Raw genomic sequence first — 19,640 nt, 5'->3', positions numbered from 1 at the left:
CCCATCTGTAAACGGTCCATCATGCTATTCACGTCGCAGGATTAAGCACCTGGGACACAACTCAGTAAAGGGATGTCGTCGTTTTTCCTATTGGGGCAGAGGTCAGGTCTCAGTCCCCTGGAACACTGGCTTTTTTAAAAAAAAGACTTATATGCCAGCTTAGAAAGAAGCCTTAATAAAACTGTTTATTAACATCTTATGAACATCCTGAAACTGGCAGTGAATTTTTCAAATCTTTTTTAGCAGAGTTACTGCACGGCCTGAAACCTCCCAGCAGGCGATTACGAGAGCCAAAGTTGCAATGCAGGTGTTCCGAACAAGAAGTATTCCCTTTAATGCCCTCCATATGACAGAAAAAAAAAATCAGAATGGTGCCTTTTTATCCCCAACAGCAGGTAATTAGATGTCCAGAAAAAACGTCATGGATATTATTTCCTAAGATCTGGGCAATGCTTTATATATTTCCAGACCACTTCTTGTACTATGTCTTCTTTAGCCGTGTATTAGCACGCTCCACCCGGCGTTACAGAGATGAAGGGACAAGCTCCTGGGCCCGAGCTGCCCAGGCCGAGTGGCATGTTGGTGACAGAGACTGTTCCCCCGTGTGTCATCTCCAGCTACACATTGACTTGGCCGCACAGGTCACTAAACCAGTGGCACGAGATTAATTCCCAATGTGATTTCGGTCTCCTAATCAACCAAATGATATTTTCCACTTTCAAATAATAACTTCCCATGGGAACTTGTTGTATATTCAATTTCAGATGCAGGAGCACACACCTTACTCCAAAGTGCTATCATTCCATGCACGGCACCTGAAGCCGACAGCTTCAATCCCTAGGAATCCCTAGCGTGGCCACGGATTTGGATTTCACCTCAATTTCTCATAAACGTAGCAAAACTAGACTTATTTTATGTGATGACTTTGTGGGCTCAGCCGCAAGGCTGAATTATCTTCAGTTCTCATAACCACGTGTACAAGCCCTGATACCCTTTTGCTTCTACTTTGAAATGTACTGTGGGTGTGTGTGTATGCGTTTCTTTCTCCCACGCCTGAATTCTTGAGATCTGTGTGGACACCAATGATAATGGAATTATTCTCTGAATTTTATTAGTTTTTACATAGCTAGGACCCTGACAGTGGGGTACTCAGTCTCTAACATTTGAGTTATTATTTAAGACGTGTCCTAAATAATAATAATTTAATTATTATTAAATGTAATTATTCAGGGATAGTCATGATATTGTGAAAGGCAAGTTGTGTTTATACATACAGCGTTCTCAAGAGGAAGTACATTCTCTCAGTTCAAATTTTTAATGTTAATCATTTTAGGGTACTTCCCGAGTCTTCAAATGCATGTAGACTATATACACATAAATCCTAAAAGTGCTTATCGAGACACAGCCTTAAAACAGGAAGCTTTTCTCATCTGTTCTTAAAAGCCAGCTATTCACAGCCCCCTCGTGTTGTAGGAACTGGGACAGGTGTTTTTATATTAGTGAGACGCTTTGGAGACCCGGCGCTGTAATTTTGGAAGTTTTGGAACATGAAATAAAGTAGTCACGTTCCCGGCAGAGCCCGCGTGCTTTGCGAGGCTTGAGGGAGGTCTGGAGGTTATGTACAAACTACATTTTCTGAGCATCTGCTCTGCAGGAGATACCGAAGGGGGTGCTTTCTGTATTTTAACGCAAAGGCTTACGAGGGCTCTACCAGGCATAGGCTGTTAGCCCCTCTTCAAAGAAGTGATGAGTGAGTGGTTTGCCCAAGGACAAAGCCAGTAAGTGGCAGAGCTGGTATGTGAGGTGAGGAGTGTTGGACTTCAAAGCCTGGGCTCTTCTCATGAGCCCCAGCTTCCCGAGCTGTCTTCTGCAGCTGATGTCCTGAGAAACACTGTGTTCCTCAAGATAATAATAGGTGTTTACTGTAAGAATTCAAATAATGTTTGGAAACACGGCCATTAAAAAAGTTAGGCTTCGTGTCTATTGAGTGGACTATTATGTTATAAACCTTTGAAAGATTTAGTATGTACCATTCCCCAAACTCTTTGGAACACAGAATGCCTATTTTCATGAGATGACTGTTAATAACTCTCAGAAGGGTGTTTTATTGAGTACCATTTGGGGCTATTTGGGCCAAACCCAAAAGCAAAGTACAGTCTTCATCTGATAGGTATAATTCATTTCTGGAACACTGTGGGGGAAGTTTTCTGAAGTCAAAAGCATCAATTTCCATTAATTTGAGTGGGAAAAAACATGTTTGTGAGTCCCGGATCAACACCCATTTGTGTTGAAAACAACTAAATTATATCAAAGAGATGTTTCTTCTATGGAATGTTACTTGTCAGAGTATAATTCTAAACATTTTTCCTTTTTAGCTGTTTGCTGTTTGTAGAGCAGTGAGCGAGCGCGGCCGTCTCTAAATGCCAAGCCCAGCCGGTAGCCTCGTTCCCTTCTCATCTTGTCAAATGTCTGCTTGCCTTAGGGCAGGAGTGTCAGACTCATTTGCACCGGGGGCCACGTCAGCCTTGCGGTTGCCTTCAGAGAGCCCAAATAATTTTAGGACTTCATAAAGGTAACTACTCCTTAACTGCAAAGGAGTTGAAATTACATTCAGCCCTTTGAAGGCAACCTCGAGGCTGATGTGGTCCCCAGTGCAAATGAGTCTGACACCCCTGCCTTAGATCCTGAGAACTGCCCCACCCTCCTTGTCCTTTAACTCTCCTTTAAAACTCTGCCCCCTGGCATGCGCTGTCCTGAGCCCGCTTCCCTCTCTGATCACCCTTTCCCGTAGTCCATGGGGTTTCGTTTCTGTGCCAGGCCCTCACCCTGCCTTCTCTGTCTGCCGCCAGAGCAAAGTCAGGCTTCTTTATTCACCCTGCAAACTTGATCTCCAGCCTCTTTCTCGAGTTCCAGACTTACATTTCCACCTGCTATGCCACTAGAGACTCAAGTTCATGATGTCTAAACTACACTCAGCATCTTCTCTGGATGATTCAACCCCAGATCCCGCTCTTCCTTTCCCTTCTCTTTAGTCAGAGCATCCCATTCTGTCTTGTTGTGCCCTCCAAGCTCTCGGTGTCAGCCACATGACCCCTGCCCCCCATCACCCATTTCCCAGAGGTCACCAAAGTCTGCTGATTCTGCATCCACAGTGGCTCTCCCAGGGTTTCCTTCCTCCAGTCCTCCCCTGCCTCCTCTACTCCAGGCCCAGTGGGGAACAGGAACTGAGGTCATAAGTAAGCAGGGCTAGGGACTGGGGTAGGGGTGGGGCAGATGGTGTAGATATGGGAGTCGGAAAAGGTCTCTCTAGAGAGGAAATATTTAACCAAGACCTGAGTGCTGAGAATGAGCCTGCTTAGGGAAGTTCTGGGGCAGGAGCACTCCAGGAGCAGGGAGCAGGAGGTGCAAATGCCCTGAGGAGGGAAGCAGGGTAGCACCTTCTAGCACAGTTTGAAGAGCCAGGGAGCTGGAACCTAGTGAAAGAAGGGAGGAGATGAAGTAAGAGAGGTTGAGGCTTACGGGCCATGATAGAGTTTGCATTTTATTCCGCCCATAGTGGGAAGCCACCTGGGAACTTAGACGTATCGTATGATCTGAATTCCACTTTAAAAAGAGCCCTATGGCTTCTACATGGAGGCTGGAGTGTAGGGAGGCAAGGGCAGAGGCAGGGAGGTGAGGGCGAGGTGGGGTCCAGGAGAACTGGGGTGGTGGAATGGCAGGTGATGGGTTCCAGAGAGGCACGTCTCCTTGTCCTGAGCACCCCTTGACTTTCTTCAATACTCCGTCTGAGAGGACTCACTTACAAGGAAGAGCATGCCTTATAAAAGATCAATCACAGGGCAAGTGCCCTGGCGCACTAAGCGTGGGAAGAGGCACACACCCCTCATTGCTCAGGAGGGGTGATGCTCCAGGGACAAAATTGCTACCCTCCGCGCTAGTAGAGACCCTTTTGGTTAAGAGGCCTTTTTGTCCTCTTAAAAAAAAATCACACCCTTCAAACACTAACCCTTCAAAGGTGGCTTTTGCCTGTGAGAAAGAAGGGAGAATGTGGCTCACTTTCTCGTGCCCACTTCTTCCAGAAGGCTGATGCCTGCTCCCAAGTTTTCCTCCTTCGCGAGAACTCGAGGATTCCACAAACTTCTTTGCAAAAGCAGTGGTGTGCACACTACTTACTGTTGAAAGGAGGTAGATATGCACATTGAAATGCTTTCAGGAGTAATTTCCATTCCTTTCCCCGAAGAAAACAGCTTTGTCTGTTGAAACCATCCCTGGTGGGCGATGCAAAACTCAGACGCTGTGAGAATTGCTAGAGGCAGCAGGTGGTTGTGATTTCTTATTATTTATTGCCACCCGTAGGGTGACAGTTGCTTCCTAACACCATATAAATTACATATCTCCTCTTCTTCTTTCCTTTCCCCTACCTTGTTGGTTACAGGTTCTCTTAGTGCTCGATGTGACAACTCTGGACGGTGCAGCTGTAAGCCAGGTGTGACAGGAGACAGGTGTGACCGATGTCTGCCAGGCTTCCACACACTCACAGATGCCGGCTGCACCCAAGACCAAAGGCTACTGTAAGCACTGCGCCCGCCACTGCTGTCTCTGCCACGCGTAGTGACAATTATATTAACAGTCGTGACCACTGACAGTTCCTGAGCACCTACTGTGTGCCAAACGCCGCTCTGAGAACTTCATGTGGGTTATCTCATTTAACCCTCACAAAAACCCAAGGGGTTGGGATTACCGTGGTACTCATGTTAAAGATAAGAAACTGGTACCAGGAGAGGTTAACTAAGTTGCCCAATGTTACTGGTGAAGGTGGACGTAATAGTCAGGCCCACAGTCTTGGTTCCGGAACCCATGTTCTTCACCCTGACAAAGACTGGGGTAAGGAGTCCGAATTTTCTCCCGGGACCCATTTCAACCCAAACGAACTTGGAGTAGAGGACTGTTGTGCGTCACTTCAATCCCTGTTGGTCTGAAGCAGCTTCTGTCCCTCCTCACATTCTTTCCTGGAACAAGGTGGAGAATGCATTATAAATCACACAGCCAATCCGCAGAGACGCAGGGCTGGCAGGGCGCTGGCATGGCCTAGAGGAGGGGGAGCTTGGCAGCGAAGCCATTAGCTAGGAGGCCGCCCGCAGAGGAATCACGTCCCCGTCGCCCACTTTTCCAGCCCCTTGCCCATGTGAGACCAGCCCTCCAGCCATGCTTGGTCTGTGGCAGTCACCATTGTCCCAAGTTCTCTTCCCCTCCGGGCCTTTGCATAGATTGTTCTCCTCCAGCCCCTCTGCCCTTTCTAGTTGTCTTCAGAGACCCTTCCCTGAACCCAATCACCTTCTTGTAACCCTTTTAAAACGTGAAGTAGATCGTCCCGGCTGGTGTGGCTCAGTGGACTGAGCACGGGCCTGTGAACCAAAGGGTAGCTGGTTCCATTCCCAGCCGGGGCACATGCCTGGGTGGTGGGCCAGAACCCCAGTGGTGGGGGCAAGTGCGAGGCAACCACACATTGCTGTTTCTCTCCCTCTCTTTCTCCCTCCCTTTCCCCTGTCTTTAGAAATAAATAATAAAATCTTAAAAAAAAAACACCTGAAGTACATAGATCATGTCGATTCTCTGCTTGCAACACTCTAGCTCTTCTCCCACTTAGAATGACTCTAGACTTCTCATCTGCAAGATCCCCCACTTCTCGCCACTCTCCCCCAGGCTCTCTGCACTCCAGCCACACCAGCCTTCCTTCCCTCCTTGAAAGGAGCCGAGTGTATGTGACCTTGCCCTTGGCCTAGAGCAACTGTCCCTGCCCCCAGAGCCACACAGAACTTCCTGGGGCCCCATGCCTGCTGCTCCTCATGGATAATGAATTTTTTAAAACTGTCAACTGAACCAAATAGTCACCCAAGATGAACAGCTCAGCACTGAACGTGGTTCCCATTTTGGTGCAGAGCCCCGCCCCGTCTTCTCTTCAGGGGTAGGTAGAAGCCGGTTCATGGACTGGCTGCCACCCCAGGCCACACTTGGAGTAGCACCAGCATAGACAGATAGGTCCTTAAAGGGTCGGAGGGGCACGAGCATGACAAAGACAGCTAAGAGAGACCTCATTGAAGGCGAAAGATTTGCTCAAGTTGGGTGACATTTGCTAATGAGCACTTGATCTTTATGTGGAGAGCTGCAAAGCATTTGGAAACATCCCTAACTTTTGTTTTCTTCTTTCCCAGAGACCCCAAGTGTGACTGTGACCCAGCTGGTATCTCGGGGCCCTGCGACACGGGCCGCTGTGTCTGCAAGCCAGCTGTCACGGGAGAGCGCTGTGATAGGTCTGTGTGAACTGTGGCCCTGCAGTCGCAGCGGGGAGAGTCCCTTGGCATCTAGTGTAAATCATCCTCTAGTACAATTATGGAAATGGGACACTTAACAGATGTGGATGACCTTCTTCTTGCCCTCTGTCCTCAAAAACTAGGCTTAAAAAAAAATACAACTTAGTCCCCAAATCTCACTGGATTCCATGCTTTTGCTATGGCCCCTTCTCTTCGTTTGCACCGGGGTAGAGGCACAGGGCCCCAGGCAGTCCCTGCACCCGCTGGCTCCACATCCAGGTGCTCAGGTGCAAGGTGGTGTGCAAAGATGAGGTCACGTGACTCAGCTGGCTGCCAGGAAAGGCCTGACCTAATTAAACATGTTGGGAAAATGCTAGTACAAGGGAATATTGCAGTGTGCGGCCATATTTAACCACCACGCGCAGAAAGGAACCACCCAGGGATGGCATGGTGGCTGCGTGCACGCACACGAACCAGGGAGATGGGAGAGCCTGCTGGGCGCCAGGCCAAGCCTGGGCAGGTGGCCCCGTGAGCTGAGATCCACCCTCAGCTGCTGCCCTAGGACATTCCTCCCGAACACACTGCTCAGACTCAGCCCTTGGCCCGCCCCTGTGATGGTTGTGGGCAGAGGGCTGTGGCTTGGCTCCAGAGGTAAAGGCTTCCTCCTCGTTTCCTTACAAGTAAGAAAGCAGTTCTTGGGCACCCTGCCAATCACTTCTACCTGGGCAGGGGCAATGCCAGACACATGCCGAGCTGCTGAGGTGGGGGCGGGGAAGCACAGCTTCAGGGTTGAAAAAGGAGTCACTTTGTGAAAATGTTTTTAATTTCAAAATCTAACAGAGAAACAGAAAGCCACGTGAAACCAGTGTTGTCAGCACCACCAATTATATAAAAGACACCTTTGCTAAATGTGGGCCAGCCCCCGAACACCCTCCCTCCCTCCTAGAAGCAGCCACGATTCTGACCTCTAGGCCCTGTGTCCTTCCCTTTCTTCACAGTTTATTGGGCAAGGGCATCCCTATCAGCACTGGCATTTAGTTTTGCCTGATTCCCTTCACTTTCCTCCCCTGCTCTCCCTTCCTTTCCCATGCCCTCTCCGCCCTTTCTGGAACTCTCCCCACCTCTCTTTCTTTTCTTTTTTTAAAATCTCTTTAATCTACAGGTTTCTTCCATAGAAACCATAATGATTTTTTAAGTCCTTTCCCCATAGAGGAAAAAAAAAACCCATGCTTATTCAGTTACAGCTGTTCTCTGATGCATCCCAGCTTACTGGCTTTACTGTGATTTTGCACAATGAACATCCTCCCGAGTTATGGTCCAGCGGGCTAGCCCACATGATTTAGAAACAGATGCACTTGAGTTTGAATCTTGCCTCAGCCACTAACCAGCTGGATGACCTTCAACAAACGTCACACCCTCTCTGGGTCTCTTCATCTAAGAAAACTGGAAACAATTCCTATCTCATGGGGGTGTGGTGAGGATTAAATGTGAAAGCACATATCTGGTGCCTGGCATACCATTTAAGTGCTAAAATAAATGATACTTGAAACTATCCTTCTTTCATGCGGAAGGATGTAGTAAAGTTGGACAGAGAAAAAACAAGTCCTCCCTAGCTTCCCCTGCCCTCTTCTCTGTGACCCCAACATCTGGGACTTGTCTGGCAGCTGTGGTCCTCGGAGTGGCCACTGGACAGCTCGAGCTGGGAGAGAGGTGGAACCCTGGCCTACACTTTGCTTTTGTAGCGAGTCTCTAGCCGTCCTTCGTCATATCCTCACCCGCCCCTTTCCTGGGTGGGCCAGAGCCCAGGTACAAGAAGCAGGGGTGACAGGCCACACCTAGAGGTCTGGTGATGGTGGGGGATCAGTACAGCGGAGTGGGTGCTGGGGCTGGAGCATTTGCTTTCCTTCCATGGCCCCCACCTCCCACCCTCTTGTCCCCATTAAGCCCGTGCTCCATAGCCCCGCCCCTCCCCACCCGTGTTGTCCATGTGACTTTCACTCAATTCCTCACCACGAATGGAAAAAATCAGTTTCCAAACTGCCACTTCAAACCTGGTTCTGCTGGAGCAGAGGGACAGAAAGTGAATGTCCCTCAGGCTGTGCCACTGGGGTGCTGCGGTTGTCCCCAGGTGGTCCAGGAGCGGGGGTGGCCTGTGCAAGTCAGTATATACCATCTCTGGGAATGCATAGGGCCGGGTGGGAGAGAAAGGAGAAAACTTGGTCAGTTGTCGTAGTCTCTATGTGGAATAAGAAATAGCCTATAATGTTGACCTGATTTCTAAAACGCCTCTGCAGGTGTCGACCAGGTTACTACCACCTGGATGGCGGAAACCCTGAGGGCTGTACCCAGTGTTTTTGCTACGGGCACTCAGCCAGCTGCCGCAGCTCTGCGGACTACAGTGTCCATAAAATCACCTCGGACTTCCATCAAGGTGGAGTATTCTGTTTTCCAGAATGTTTGCTTTTAACCTTGTGTGGAGCTCTGTGCTCACAGATAACCACCTCACCACCCACAGGATGGGGTTCTTCAGGCATCTAGCTTTCAATGTGCATTATTTATCTAGCTTTCAATGTGCATTATTTTCACAGGGTTACACCGCAGACTCTGGAATCTTGAGAAAGTTACAGCTGAACAGTTTACTCATACCAGTGCGTGAATACCTTAAAAGAACAACTAAAAAGAGACCAAGTTCCCATCCCCATCCGTTTCAAAACCACAAAGAATCATTCATTGGATGGGGAGGGGTGGTTATGAGCGTCTTCCTAGAATTCACATTCACTAATAATACTGCTTTCACATACATTAAATGAGTTAATTTATATGAGATTAGTTCCCAAGCTACAAAGCACCATAAAATGATGGGAGATTGACATGATTCCAACTCTGAATTTCTCTTTGAACATACCGGCCCCTCTTACCTCGCTAAGGCCAGACCCTGTTCGTGTAAATAAAATAATATTCCAAATCTCAGGCAGATGAAAATGTGCTCTCTTCTTTCAAGAGACTCAAAGATGAGAAGTCAAGGCAGCTGAGGGGTGGGGGCAGGTCAAGTTGAGACCCAAGCAGAGAGGTGCATGGGGAGTTTTGAGGACTGCGCATAAGTGTGGAAATGTTAAGAAAACCCCACTCATTACTGGGACTTTTTGGCAAGCAAGTCTTGCTTTGTTTTACCTCAATAGATGGTTTGCCCTAACGTGGAGGGGGTTTGTCTGTCTTCCAGATGTTGATGGCTGGAAGGCTGTCCAAAGAAATGGGTCTCCTGCAAAGCTCCACTGGTCCCAGCGCCACCGGGATGTGTTCAGCTCAGCACGACGGTCTGACCCTGTCTACTTTGTAGCTCCTGGTACGTGTGGCCTTTGTCCCATAGAAGCCAACTTGTAAGGCTAGGAAGTCAGGGTTAAAAAACGGAGTTGGAGAATGTGGAACCCGTATCACTCAGTGTCCAGGGCAGCCGTATCGCCAGAGGAGGGTTGGGGCTTCAGTCCAGTTTGACGAAGTCGTGGCACAATAGAGTGGAAGTGGGTGTCCAGGTGGTCAGACCCTGGGGGAAGTTCCTACTTTAATTGAAGGGGAAGTGTCTAGGTTTCCCATCAAGATAAGGTACAAGAACTGTGGTCAAATCTGTGGACCTGTTGAGAAGCAGGTGGCCGAGGAAAAATGAGGCATTTGGGAAAAATAAGTATTCGTCAGTGGTGATGAAAAGCTCTGGCTAGAATTCTAATCCCAGTTGTGTCCTTAGCTCATACGTGATTCCTGGTGAGCTGTCCTCTCAACTTTTGCAAACTTCACTCCTCTCGGCCACTCGGTGGGAATGATAAGGCCTGCCTCCGAGAATTATTGCCCTCAGATGTGATCATGTTTGTGAACGCATCCTCTAAACTCTTTAGAGCCTAAAGCATTAGGTAACAAATGGCACTGTTGCCGATACACCTGGGATCTCGACATACTGGTCTGGCACAGGGCCATGCCACGAATCATCTACTACAGCGGTCCCCAACCTTTGTGGCACCAGGAACCAGTTTCATGGAAGATGCTTTTTCCACAGGCTGGGGTTGAGGGGTATGGATTTAGGATGATTCAAGCTCACCTTCTGCTGTGCACCCGGTTCCTAACAGGCCCAGACCAGTATCGGTCCGCTGCCCAGAGGTTGGGGACCCCTGACCTAATAGATGGAATTGTCTGATTATGAGACCCTTGGAACATTTCAGTAACTAACCTGCCTTTGTAGCTGATAGCAATGTGGCCACGTCCAGTGCCATGAACTGGCTCTTCTGGGAGGGTGGTTTGGGACAGGATGGTGGGTGGGAAACGGAGGACTCCATCAGAGATTGCTAACGTTAGTGCAAACCTGCTCACTAACTTGTTCACTTCTCCGGTTATACAACTGATCTCAATCTCTTCAAATTCCATTTCACAGCCAAATTTCTTGGGAATCAACAAGTGAGCTATGGGCAAAGCCTGTCCTTTGACTACCGTGTGGACAGGGGAGGCAGACACCCATCGGCCCACGACGTGATCCTGGAAGGCGCTGGTCTACGGGTCACAGCCCCCTTGATGCCGCTTGGCAAGACGCTGCCTTGTGGGATCACCAAGACTTACACGTTCAGGTAAGAGGAGAGACCATCAGCAGGCGGAGCAGAGCAAGCTGTGCGTGCAGTCCTCGTCCTTTGCTCATTCATTCAGTCATCATCTGTCCGTTCAGCAAGCTGCTCTGAGCACCTTTTGTGTTCCAGCCATGGTGGTGTTAGGTGCTGGAACATAGAGACAGGACACGGTTCCTGCCCTTAAGCCCCTGCCAGGCAAGTGGGAGAGAAAAATAAACAGATGGTTACAGTGCAGCTTGTGAGTGATGCCCTGCAGAAGGCGGGCGCACATAGGCACAGCTAACCCATTGGAGTGACCAAGGACAGTGTCTCAAGAAGATGTGACAAGTGAAGAGCACCTCTCTAAGGGGACAAAAGGGGAAAGGCTGACAACACAGAGAAAATACCATGCTTGAGGAGTTTTGTGATTTAGGGAATGCCAAGTAGTTAAGCATGAGTGGAGCCTAGAGTAGGGGAGAGGGATAAATGCACTGGGAAGTGAGGTCTGAGGAAGAGGTGCGGGGGAGCTCACGGACGTCCCTGTGCACATCTGGGGGGTTGCTTGTTATCCTGTGGGTGAAAATTTTGAACGGTGGGTACAGAGAGGTTGGGGCAAGGGCTTGTGCCTACTAGGTACTCAGTACTGACTGGAAGCTTGGAAATCAAGATGAAGAAATATGGCCTTTGTCCTTCAAGAGTTCATGGTCTAGTAGGATGTGTAACAAAAAGCAAACATAATACAGTACAAAAATGGCTTCTGTGGTTTGCCTGTTCTCGGGGACTTAGGAGGAGAGGAAAGAGTTCCTGATTCTGAGTGGAGGACAGAAAGAAGCCCAGGATTTTCCCGGGGACAAAATCAAGACAACCTGTACCTGTCAGTATATGTAGGGGTGTGGAAAGGCGTAATACTGGGGGAACTGGCCAGCGACACATACGGCTGCTGCCCAGCATGTGCAGGGGGGATGCACGGATAAGGTGGAAAACTGGAAAAGGACCCATGTAGTGGTCCTTATATGTCATGTCCAGGTGCTGAGGTCTTGTTCATGCCTGGAAGACAATGGAAAGCTTGTTGAGACAGTGGAGGTTGGGAAGTGGTATGATCAGGTGTGGAGGACAGTTCCGGTGGGACCATCAGGACACATACTCCGTGGTTCAAGCGAAGGCTGCTGGAGGCCTAGCGCAGGGCAACGGTAAGGCAAACAGAGTTAGAAGACCCACGGCACACGCGCAGTGTGCACTTAAATAACTGAGTGCAACTTATTCCAATGGTACACGCACAGAGCTCTGCTGCCTCTGACACCCATTCCCACCTTCTCAGCCTGCTGCACTTACTCTTTGAGATTTAGCTTATAGGTTCTTCCTTTGCGTTAGCCTTTCATAGTCCCAGGTGAAGTTACAGTCACCCCGTGGGTTTCTACGGCCTCCTGAACACACACTCGCTGCACTGTGTCAGGATTATTTGTTTGCTTACCGACTCCCCTGGCTGGATGCCGATGACCTTGCCCGAGTGTCTCTGTGTCTTCCATCCTAATACAGCTTCTGGCCCAAACCAAGTGCACAGTCCACGGTTGTTTAGCGAGTCGGTGAATGAAACAAAAGGATTAGGGCTGTTCCTGGAAGAACTAGTCCAGGAAAAAAAAAACAACAGCAGAAAACCATAAGAAAGAATAGTTCAGGGCTGGTGATGTGATGCAGTGAGGTACTTCGATGCCAAATTAAGATGGATTACATGGAGAAGGCGGAAACTGACTTTTGAGAAGAGTGAGTGAAATGTGCTCAGATAACAAATCATTTAAACAACAAGCCACAATATGAACGGTGGCTCTTGAGTATCAGAGCTGAGGATCAGAGCTCCTGGACCTCAGAGGTGTTTCTAACATTAGGCTTTGCGTGACCAAGAACAGAAGTGATCTCTGAGCACTTGGACCCTGGAGCTCGGCTTCCTCCCCGGGGTCACCTTCCATCACATCCTGTGGGGCTTTCACTTCCCACGGAGTGAGGAAGCTCCACGCATGCCTACAAGCATGTGGCTGCTGGTCCTTTGCCCGTCCTGAAGCAGGACTGTGAAGGGGCTTGGCTGCTCCCACAATTCCGGGTGTAATTTCTATCAGGTGTGCAAATGATAAGATTTGAAAAGAGTTGGGGTTTGAAGCTTTTGATTTTTCAACCATGCAGATTGAACGAGCATCCAAGCAGTACTTGGAGCCCCCAGCTGAGTTACTTTGAGTATCGGAGGTTGCTGCGCAACCTCACCGCCCTGTGGATCCGAGCCACCTACGGGGAGTACAGTAAGTGACGAGGACAAGGGATGTCCTTCTGAGGGTTTGGTTTGCTTCAGCTCTCTAAGGATCGGCTACCCAAACAAGTAATAAATAAACTACTCAATGGTTTCAATGTAGGGTCTCCATATTACATTCTTAGATTCTAGAAAGTACTGAAAAGGAATGTTTCTCTAAAGTGCTAGGAGCCTCTGAATTTGGATGAAACCTGAGGATTTGAAGATGACGTGCAGAAATGGGCACATTCCCCGTGACACAGACCTCTTTATTCCTCGGGGAGCTCTTCCCCCGCGGTAATACTCAGTGCCGCCCTGTTCTGACGTCATCAAGTACCCTGTTAATCGATCTTGTTGAACTTCACACTTTGTGTCCTCCTAGTCCCAACTGATGTTACTTGAGTGAGACTGCCTCCAGCTTGTTAGCATCTTTGTGGGAAGGAAGCGTGGCTGCTGCTCCATTCCCGCGACCCCGATGCAGAGAATAAAGCAGGATGTAGAAAATGTATTTCCTGACAGGTTATTGAACCTTTCCCCAGTGCCAGGCACATTAGAACACACACACGGTCTCATTCGGTTTTCACAACAAACGTGGGAGGTAGGCACGCGCCATTACTTCCACCGTGGAGGTGACACATTCGTGCAAAGGTAGTGTGAGTCTCTGGTTCACACAGCTCGCGTGGGTGGAGCCAGAACTTTAAGCTCTGATGTTCCTGACCCCACAGCCTGTGCGCTCAGTCGTGACGGGCAGCTGTACCTCCACGCGTGGCACAGTGACTGAACACCATCTGTCTATGACAGTGAGCCAGGAAAGATGAAATCCAAAGACAGGCCCGACGGACCAGCTGCAGACCTCACCGCTGGCCCCGACTAACCTGTGCTCTCTGTTGCAGGCACTGGGTACATTGACAACGTGACCCTGATTTCAGCCCGCCCCGTCTCTGGAGCCCCAGCGCCCTGGGTTGAACAGTGCGTGTGTCCTGTTGGGTACAAGGGACAGTTCTGCCAGGATTGTGCTTCTGGCTACAAAAGAGACTCAGCCAGATTGGGACCCTTTGGCACCTGTATTCCATGTAACTGCCAAGGGGGAGGGACCTGCGATCCAGACACAGGTGAGTGGAATGAGCACCTGGACCAGCGGGCTGGGTGCAGCCAGGTGACTTGGGCCTCCCTCCTGTGGATGAGACAGAAAGGCTATAAGAAAGGCTGTTCCTGAACTCATTTCGGAGATGGGAAAGGATTAAGGAAAGTATGGCTGGAGTCGGGAGGATGGACAGGGTGCTTTGTTACACTCAATCCTTTTCATTATGGAAATGCCACAAGGTTGTGGGAAAGGTGCTAGGTTACAGGAAATGGCTGTCATCGTTCAGTGCTGGGTGGGGGGCTGGTGTCAAGTTGCAAGAATTGTGTGGGGAGATCAAAGGCAGTGTCAGGGCCTGGATGAAGGTGCCGACAAAGGACCGCATGGAGAGTAAAGGAAGCAGCATGGGAGAGGGAGGGTGCGTGAGCTGCAGGCTCCCCGACCGTGTTTAGAGTTGGTAGCAGGGCAAAGGTGAATGCCCACACTCCAAAGAAAGCTTCAGAAAGGAAGACTTTGGTTCCTGAGCTCTGACCCCAGACAGCCTCCGTGCTCCAGGACGTGGAGAGGTTTTCCCTGCTCATCTCTCTGCCTCTCCATCCTTCCTCCGCCTCCCAGGAGACTGTTACTCCGGGGATGAAAATCCTGACGTGGAGTGTGCCGACTGCCCCCTCGGTTTCTACAACGACCCGCACGACCCCCGAAGCTGCAAGCCGTGCCCCTGTCGCAATGGGTTCAGCTGCTCGGTGATGCCCGAGACAGAGGAGGTCGTGTGCAATAACTGCCCCCTCGGGGTCACTGGTAAGGCCAGCGCCTGCGGCACCCTGTCCTGATGCCGTGAGTTCGTGGACAAAGCTTCCGTTCCAAGGAATTTGTAGGGAGTTATAACTACGCAGGGCTCATCGCAGTGGGCCCATGCTGCAGATAGGACTGTTTCAGTGCCGGAGAGGCGAAGCAGGGTGTGGAAGGGCAGGGTGTGCGGGGAGGAGACACCGAAAGGTGTCTGAGGAGGTTTGTAATTAGAAGGTGAAGTTTTCAGACAAAACACGTGCGTTAGCTCAGTTTTTAAAAAATGAACCAAGGCAAAGAAGGAACACTTAGTGACCTTTGCAATGGCACATCTGTCTGCTGGTCAGTCTGAAAGAAGAGTTAATTTTTCAGCGGCGGCCTTGGGCATAGTGCTCCGAACCTGACTCTGCCCACCATCTGTTGACTGGGGAAGTCCCTGAGGGGTGCTGCTGTGTTGCAAAACCCGTGACCCCCGTGGAGGGCAAGAGCCAGCCGCTAGCCTGGGGCCTGCTCCTGAGCCCATTGTTCCAGGGTGCGGGGTGAAAGCGTCTCTAGATGCCACCCACAGTGTGCCTTGCTGCTGAGGGGTGACCCCTGGGCTTGGCCCTGTGCTCCTTCCAGGTGCCCGCTGCGAGCTCTGTGCCGACGGCTACTTTGGGGACCCCTTTGGGGAACGTGGCCCCATGAGGCCTTGTCAGCCCTGCCAGTGTAACAGCAACGTGGACCCCAGTGCCTCCGGGAACTGTGACCGCCTGACAGGCAGGTGTCTCAAGTGCATCCACAACACAGCCGGAGTCTACTGTGAGCAGTGCAAAGCGGGCTACTTTGGGGACCCCCTGGCTCCCAACCCAGCGGACAAGTGTCGAGGTAGGACTGCAACCCCAAATGGGGGTGTGTGTGTGTGTGTGTGTGTGTACACACGTAAGAAGGTACAAATCCACAAGGCCACCAGCAGGTGACATGGTGATGTTACTTTGGTTTCTGTGACTAGTTGGCCCATGGACAGCCCAGACCTGTCGTGTGTTGAAGGCCTTAGACCAATTTCCCCTGTAGCAGGGCTGGAAGACAGAGCGGGAGGATGTGGAATGGGTAACACAGGGGAGGAGAAAGGAATAGGTCAGGTTTACATTCCTAAGTGGAAGAGGAGATGCAATGGGACCACACTGTCTGCCCAGTCCCAAGGCAGGTGGGCAGGGATGTGGCTGCCGCACCTGTTACAGCAGAGAAATCAATGAGTGGAGACTAAGCCTGAACACACTGAGGTGCGGAGGGGAGTGGGCTGTAAAGTAGGTTAAGACACCCTCTCAGGAAGTCAGTGTGATTGATGTATAGGAAGGTCACAGTCAACACGTCTCCTAAAGAGATTGGGCTTCAAAGCAGCAGCTATCTGGAGCATTCCTAATGCTGCTTCAGATCAAAGCAAGAATGTGCAGACCGGACCTCTCGCTTAGCCCTTCTTTCAAACCTCTGCACAGGTTGTATTCAAGAGGCAAGTTCAATTCTAGGGAGCTGGTCTCACCCCTTGGTCGCAACAGTCGCAGGCCAGGCCTGGTACCTAGAACTTGGAAGCTTGTTTATTACAAGGTCCAGGGGCTCTGGGGACCCAGATTGGAGGACTCCTGACCCCCTAGGAGTTCTGCAGGGAGCCCAGAGCCTCTGCTGACACCAGAGGAAGTGCCACCCCTGGAAGTGCCTGAGGACCTCGTACAACCAGGGGCTTCTCCCCAGGGGAACAAATCCCTCCTGCCCTGACCCCAACCTGTGGGTTTGCAGTGATTACTAAAAGTGCCCCATGATAGGGAAAGCCCACATGCCGCTGGCAGTACTGAGTTCAAGTCCAGTTTTTTAACATATCTGTTGTATTATTTTGATTCTACCAGTTAATTTCTCGAGTTTCAGCTTGTTCATATGGATGAACAATATTTAACTCAAAGTGGTTGCAAAGATAAAGACAGCATAGAGGACGTATACTGTAAACTATACAGTTCTAGTTATAAGAGGCTATTAAAAGGGATTTCACTGGCTTTAGACCATACATTTCTTCACCCAACTCTCTTTTGTCAAGCACCTACCCAATGTGGAGCTCCATACTGAGGTCATAATGATGAATAAGTCAGCCCGTCTCCTACGGAGCTCAGACGCTAATAAGGAAGACCCAGATGTGGGAGCAGATAGTGGCAGTACAGTTAGGGGTGTGAGTCTGTGCTGAGTGTTGCGTGAGCCCCGAGGATGAAGCAATGCAGAGAATCACTGTGCCTCCATTAGAACCACGTCTCAACCTCTGTTAGATTCTCAGCTCTTAGAACAGAACGTGGCACGTAGGAGGTGCACGCAGAAGGTGCACGCAGGAGGTGCATAATCAATTGGACTGATTGAATAAAGGCATTGCTTTCTTACTGTATTTCATATATCAAAGGCAGCAGAGCAGGAGGAAAAGAGTGTTGGCTTTTTTCAAGTTTTCATCCCAGCTGGCTATTTACTTGCTGTGTGACCTGGGACAACTTACTGAACCTCTCTGAGCTCATATTCCTCATCTGTAAAATAGAGGGAAATGTCCCTGTCTGGCACCTATTAGGCCCAGAAGAAGGGTTATTCACCTTGTGAACAAAGCCACAGTGCCTGCTGAGTATCCAACAGGCTTATCATTTAACAGGAGGAAAACTATAAATGCCACCAGAAAGGATGAACTGTTGTAATATTTCTTCACCCACACACACAGCAAACTTGCCAGGTGATTCCTGAGACCTAATGTATTAGGGATGCGCTTGGAGCCATAGCCAAGAGATGACTCTAACGCAGTGTGAATCAATGGCACGCTATGAATGCCGACTTGCCCTTTCTCCTTTGTATTTTGCTATACCTCCGATTTCTGGAATTAGCTTGATAAGAATGCTTCCTGTTTGTCTGCCTTTTGTCTCTAGCCTGCAACTGTAACCCATCTGGCTCCGAGCCTGTGGAGTGTCGCAGTGACGGCAGCTGCGTGTGCAAGCCAGGATTTGGTGGCCTCCACTGCGAGCATGCGGCGTTAACCAGATGTCCAGCTTGCTACGATCAAGTGAAGGGTCAGGTGCGTGTGCTAACCACCCCTTACCCTCATGAGTGACACCTGTGAGTGTCTACAGGGTGGCTCTCTCCCCGATCTAGGAACGCCTCGTCTCCTTGGGGATGGAGTAAGGGTTACTATCATTTTCTTTTCAAAATCACTGTATTAAAAGTTCTGTTGAAGTAATAGGACTATTACTTCAGATTTACGACCTTATATGTGTCATTTTCAAACCCCCTTTTGTAGATTTTGTGTCACTTGGTATTCATGATAACTTAGTCCAGTTGGGAGAAAAAGCATGCTGACCTCAGTTTTCACGGAGCAAACAGTCTAAAAAATTTTGCAGTTTTTGAGAGGGGGAAGGAAGGGAGATAAAGAGGGAGAGAAACATCAATGTGTGGTTGCCTCTTGTGCACCCCCTACTGGGGACCTTGCCTGCAACCCAGGCACGTGCCCTGACTGGGAAATGAACCAGCGACCCTTTGGTTTGCTGGCTCACGCTCAATCTACTGAGCTATACATGCAGGGGCAAGTTTTGCAGTTTTTCAAAGCCCCATGACCAGGTGGAACTGAGAATGCCACCCATGTCCCCTGCCTCCGAGTTCAGGGACCTTTCTGCTGTAAAGTGCTGCTTCCCAGGATTCCCTCCAAGAGAGGTCCTCATGAAACAAATGAAGAAAACCATCAACATACAAAAGATATGAGGAGTCCAGAAGGTTCCAAGGCTGTCTAAACTGGAATGGCTTCCAGAAATTTCTCATTGATAGTCCAAAAAGGATGAAATGGATGTTGTTAATTATTAACTATTATCTTGCTGGAATAAGGAGTAGGGAGAGAAGGGGCCCAAATGGAACCCTAAACGTAGCACAGACTCAATGTGCTTTTAAAATGTGTCTATTTATCCAGCCTTCTCTAGCACTTATTTGTTCCCGGTCCTGTTCTGAGCACTGTAAAAATATTAACTCATTCAGTTCAAGTAATAACTCTATGAGGTATTATGATTATTATTGGTAGTAGTATCCCCATCTTATGGATAAAGAAAGTGACATGTTCAGGGTCACACAGCTAGTGAATGGTGGGGCCAGGATTCAAACTCAGAGTCGAGGCTCTCAAGTCTGCACTTGAACTACCATAGCATGCTAGACACTTCTGGGCCTTTAGCTTTTGTCCCCTGGGCAGCTGGGATTCGCCCACACCACCCGTGCTGACCCTCTCCCCTGTGCGGTTTCAGATGGATCAGTTTGCCCAGCAGCTGCGGAGCCTGGAGGCCCTGGTTGCGAAGGCTGCGGCGGGTGGCGGAGGAGCACCCAATGCAGAGCTGGAAGCCAGGATGCAGCAGGCTGAGCAGGCGCTTCGGGACATTCTCAGAGAGGCCCAGATTTCAGAAGGTGATGAAGGCCAAGTTCCCTTCAGACAGGAGAGAAGTCGCAGTCCTAGAAAGCATTGTCAGGCTAGGGCGCAGACTCTGCTGTGGGCGCCAGTTCAGCAGGTGCCTCTGCCCAGCCCTTGCAGTGGGAAAGGGACTGACTGTTTGTGACATTCCCCTGCAAAACGAGTGATG

At 49.8% G+C, this 19,640-nt stretch overlaps 1 protein-coding gene across 1 annotated transcript in view; it reads left to right on the top strand.

Moving 5' to 3' along the window:
- Positions 1-19,640, top strand: part of LAMC2 (laminin subunit gamma 2) — a 51,494-nt gene that overhangs the window by 19,473 nt on the left and 12,381 nt on the right. Inside the window, exons 4-14 of the mRNA XM_024551554.4 lie at positions 4,436-4,571; positions 6,213-6,311; positions 8,606-8,742; positions 9,532-9,654; positions 10,729-10,918; positions 13,070-13,182; positions 14,063-14,281; positions 14,866-15,048; positions 15,658-15,903; positions 17,958-18,103; positions 19,311-19,467. Of these exons, the coding sequence (XP_024407322.2) occupies positions 4,436-4,571; positions 6,213-6,311; positions 8,606-8,742; positions 9,532-9,654; positions 10,729-10,918; positions 13,070-13,182; positions 14,063-14,281; positions 14,866-15,048; positions 15,658-15,903; positions 17,958-18,103; positions 19,311-19,467 (1,749 nt within the window). The remainder of the gene's footprint in view (positions 1-4,435; positions 4,572-6,212; positions 6,312-8,605; positions 8,743-9,531; positions 9,655-10,728; positions 10,919-13,069; positions 13,183-14,062; positions 14,282-14,865; positions 15,049-15,657; positions 15,904-17,957; positions 18,104-19,310; positions 19,468-19,640) is intronic.

Source organism: Desmodus rotundus, chromosome 12 (genome assembly GCF_022682495.2).
Source record: "Desmodus rotundus isolate HL8 chromosome 12, HLdesRot8A.1, whole genome shotgun sequence".
NCBI classification, from domain to species: Eukaryota; Metazoa; Chordata; class Mammalia; order Chiroptera; family Phyllostomidae; genus Desmodus; species Desmodus rotundus.
This window is presented reverse-complemented; position numbering and strand designations above follow the sequence as displayed.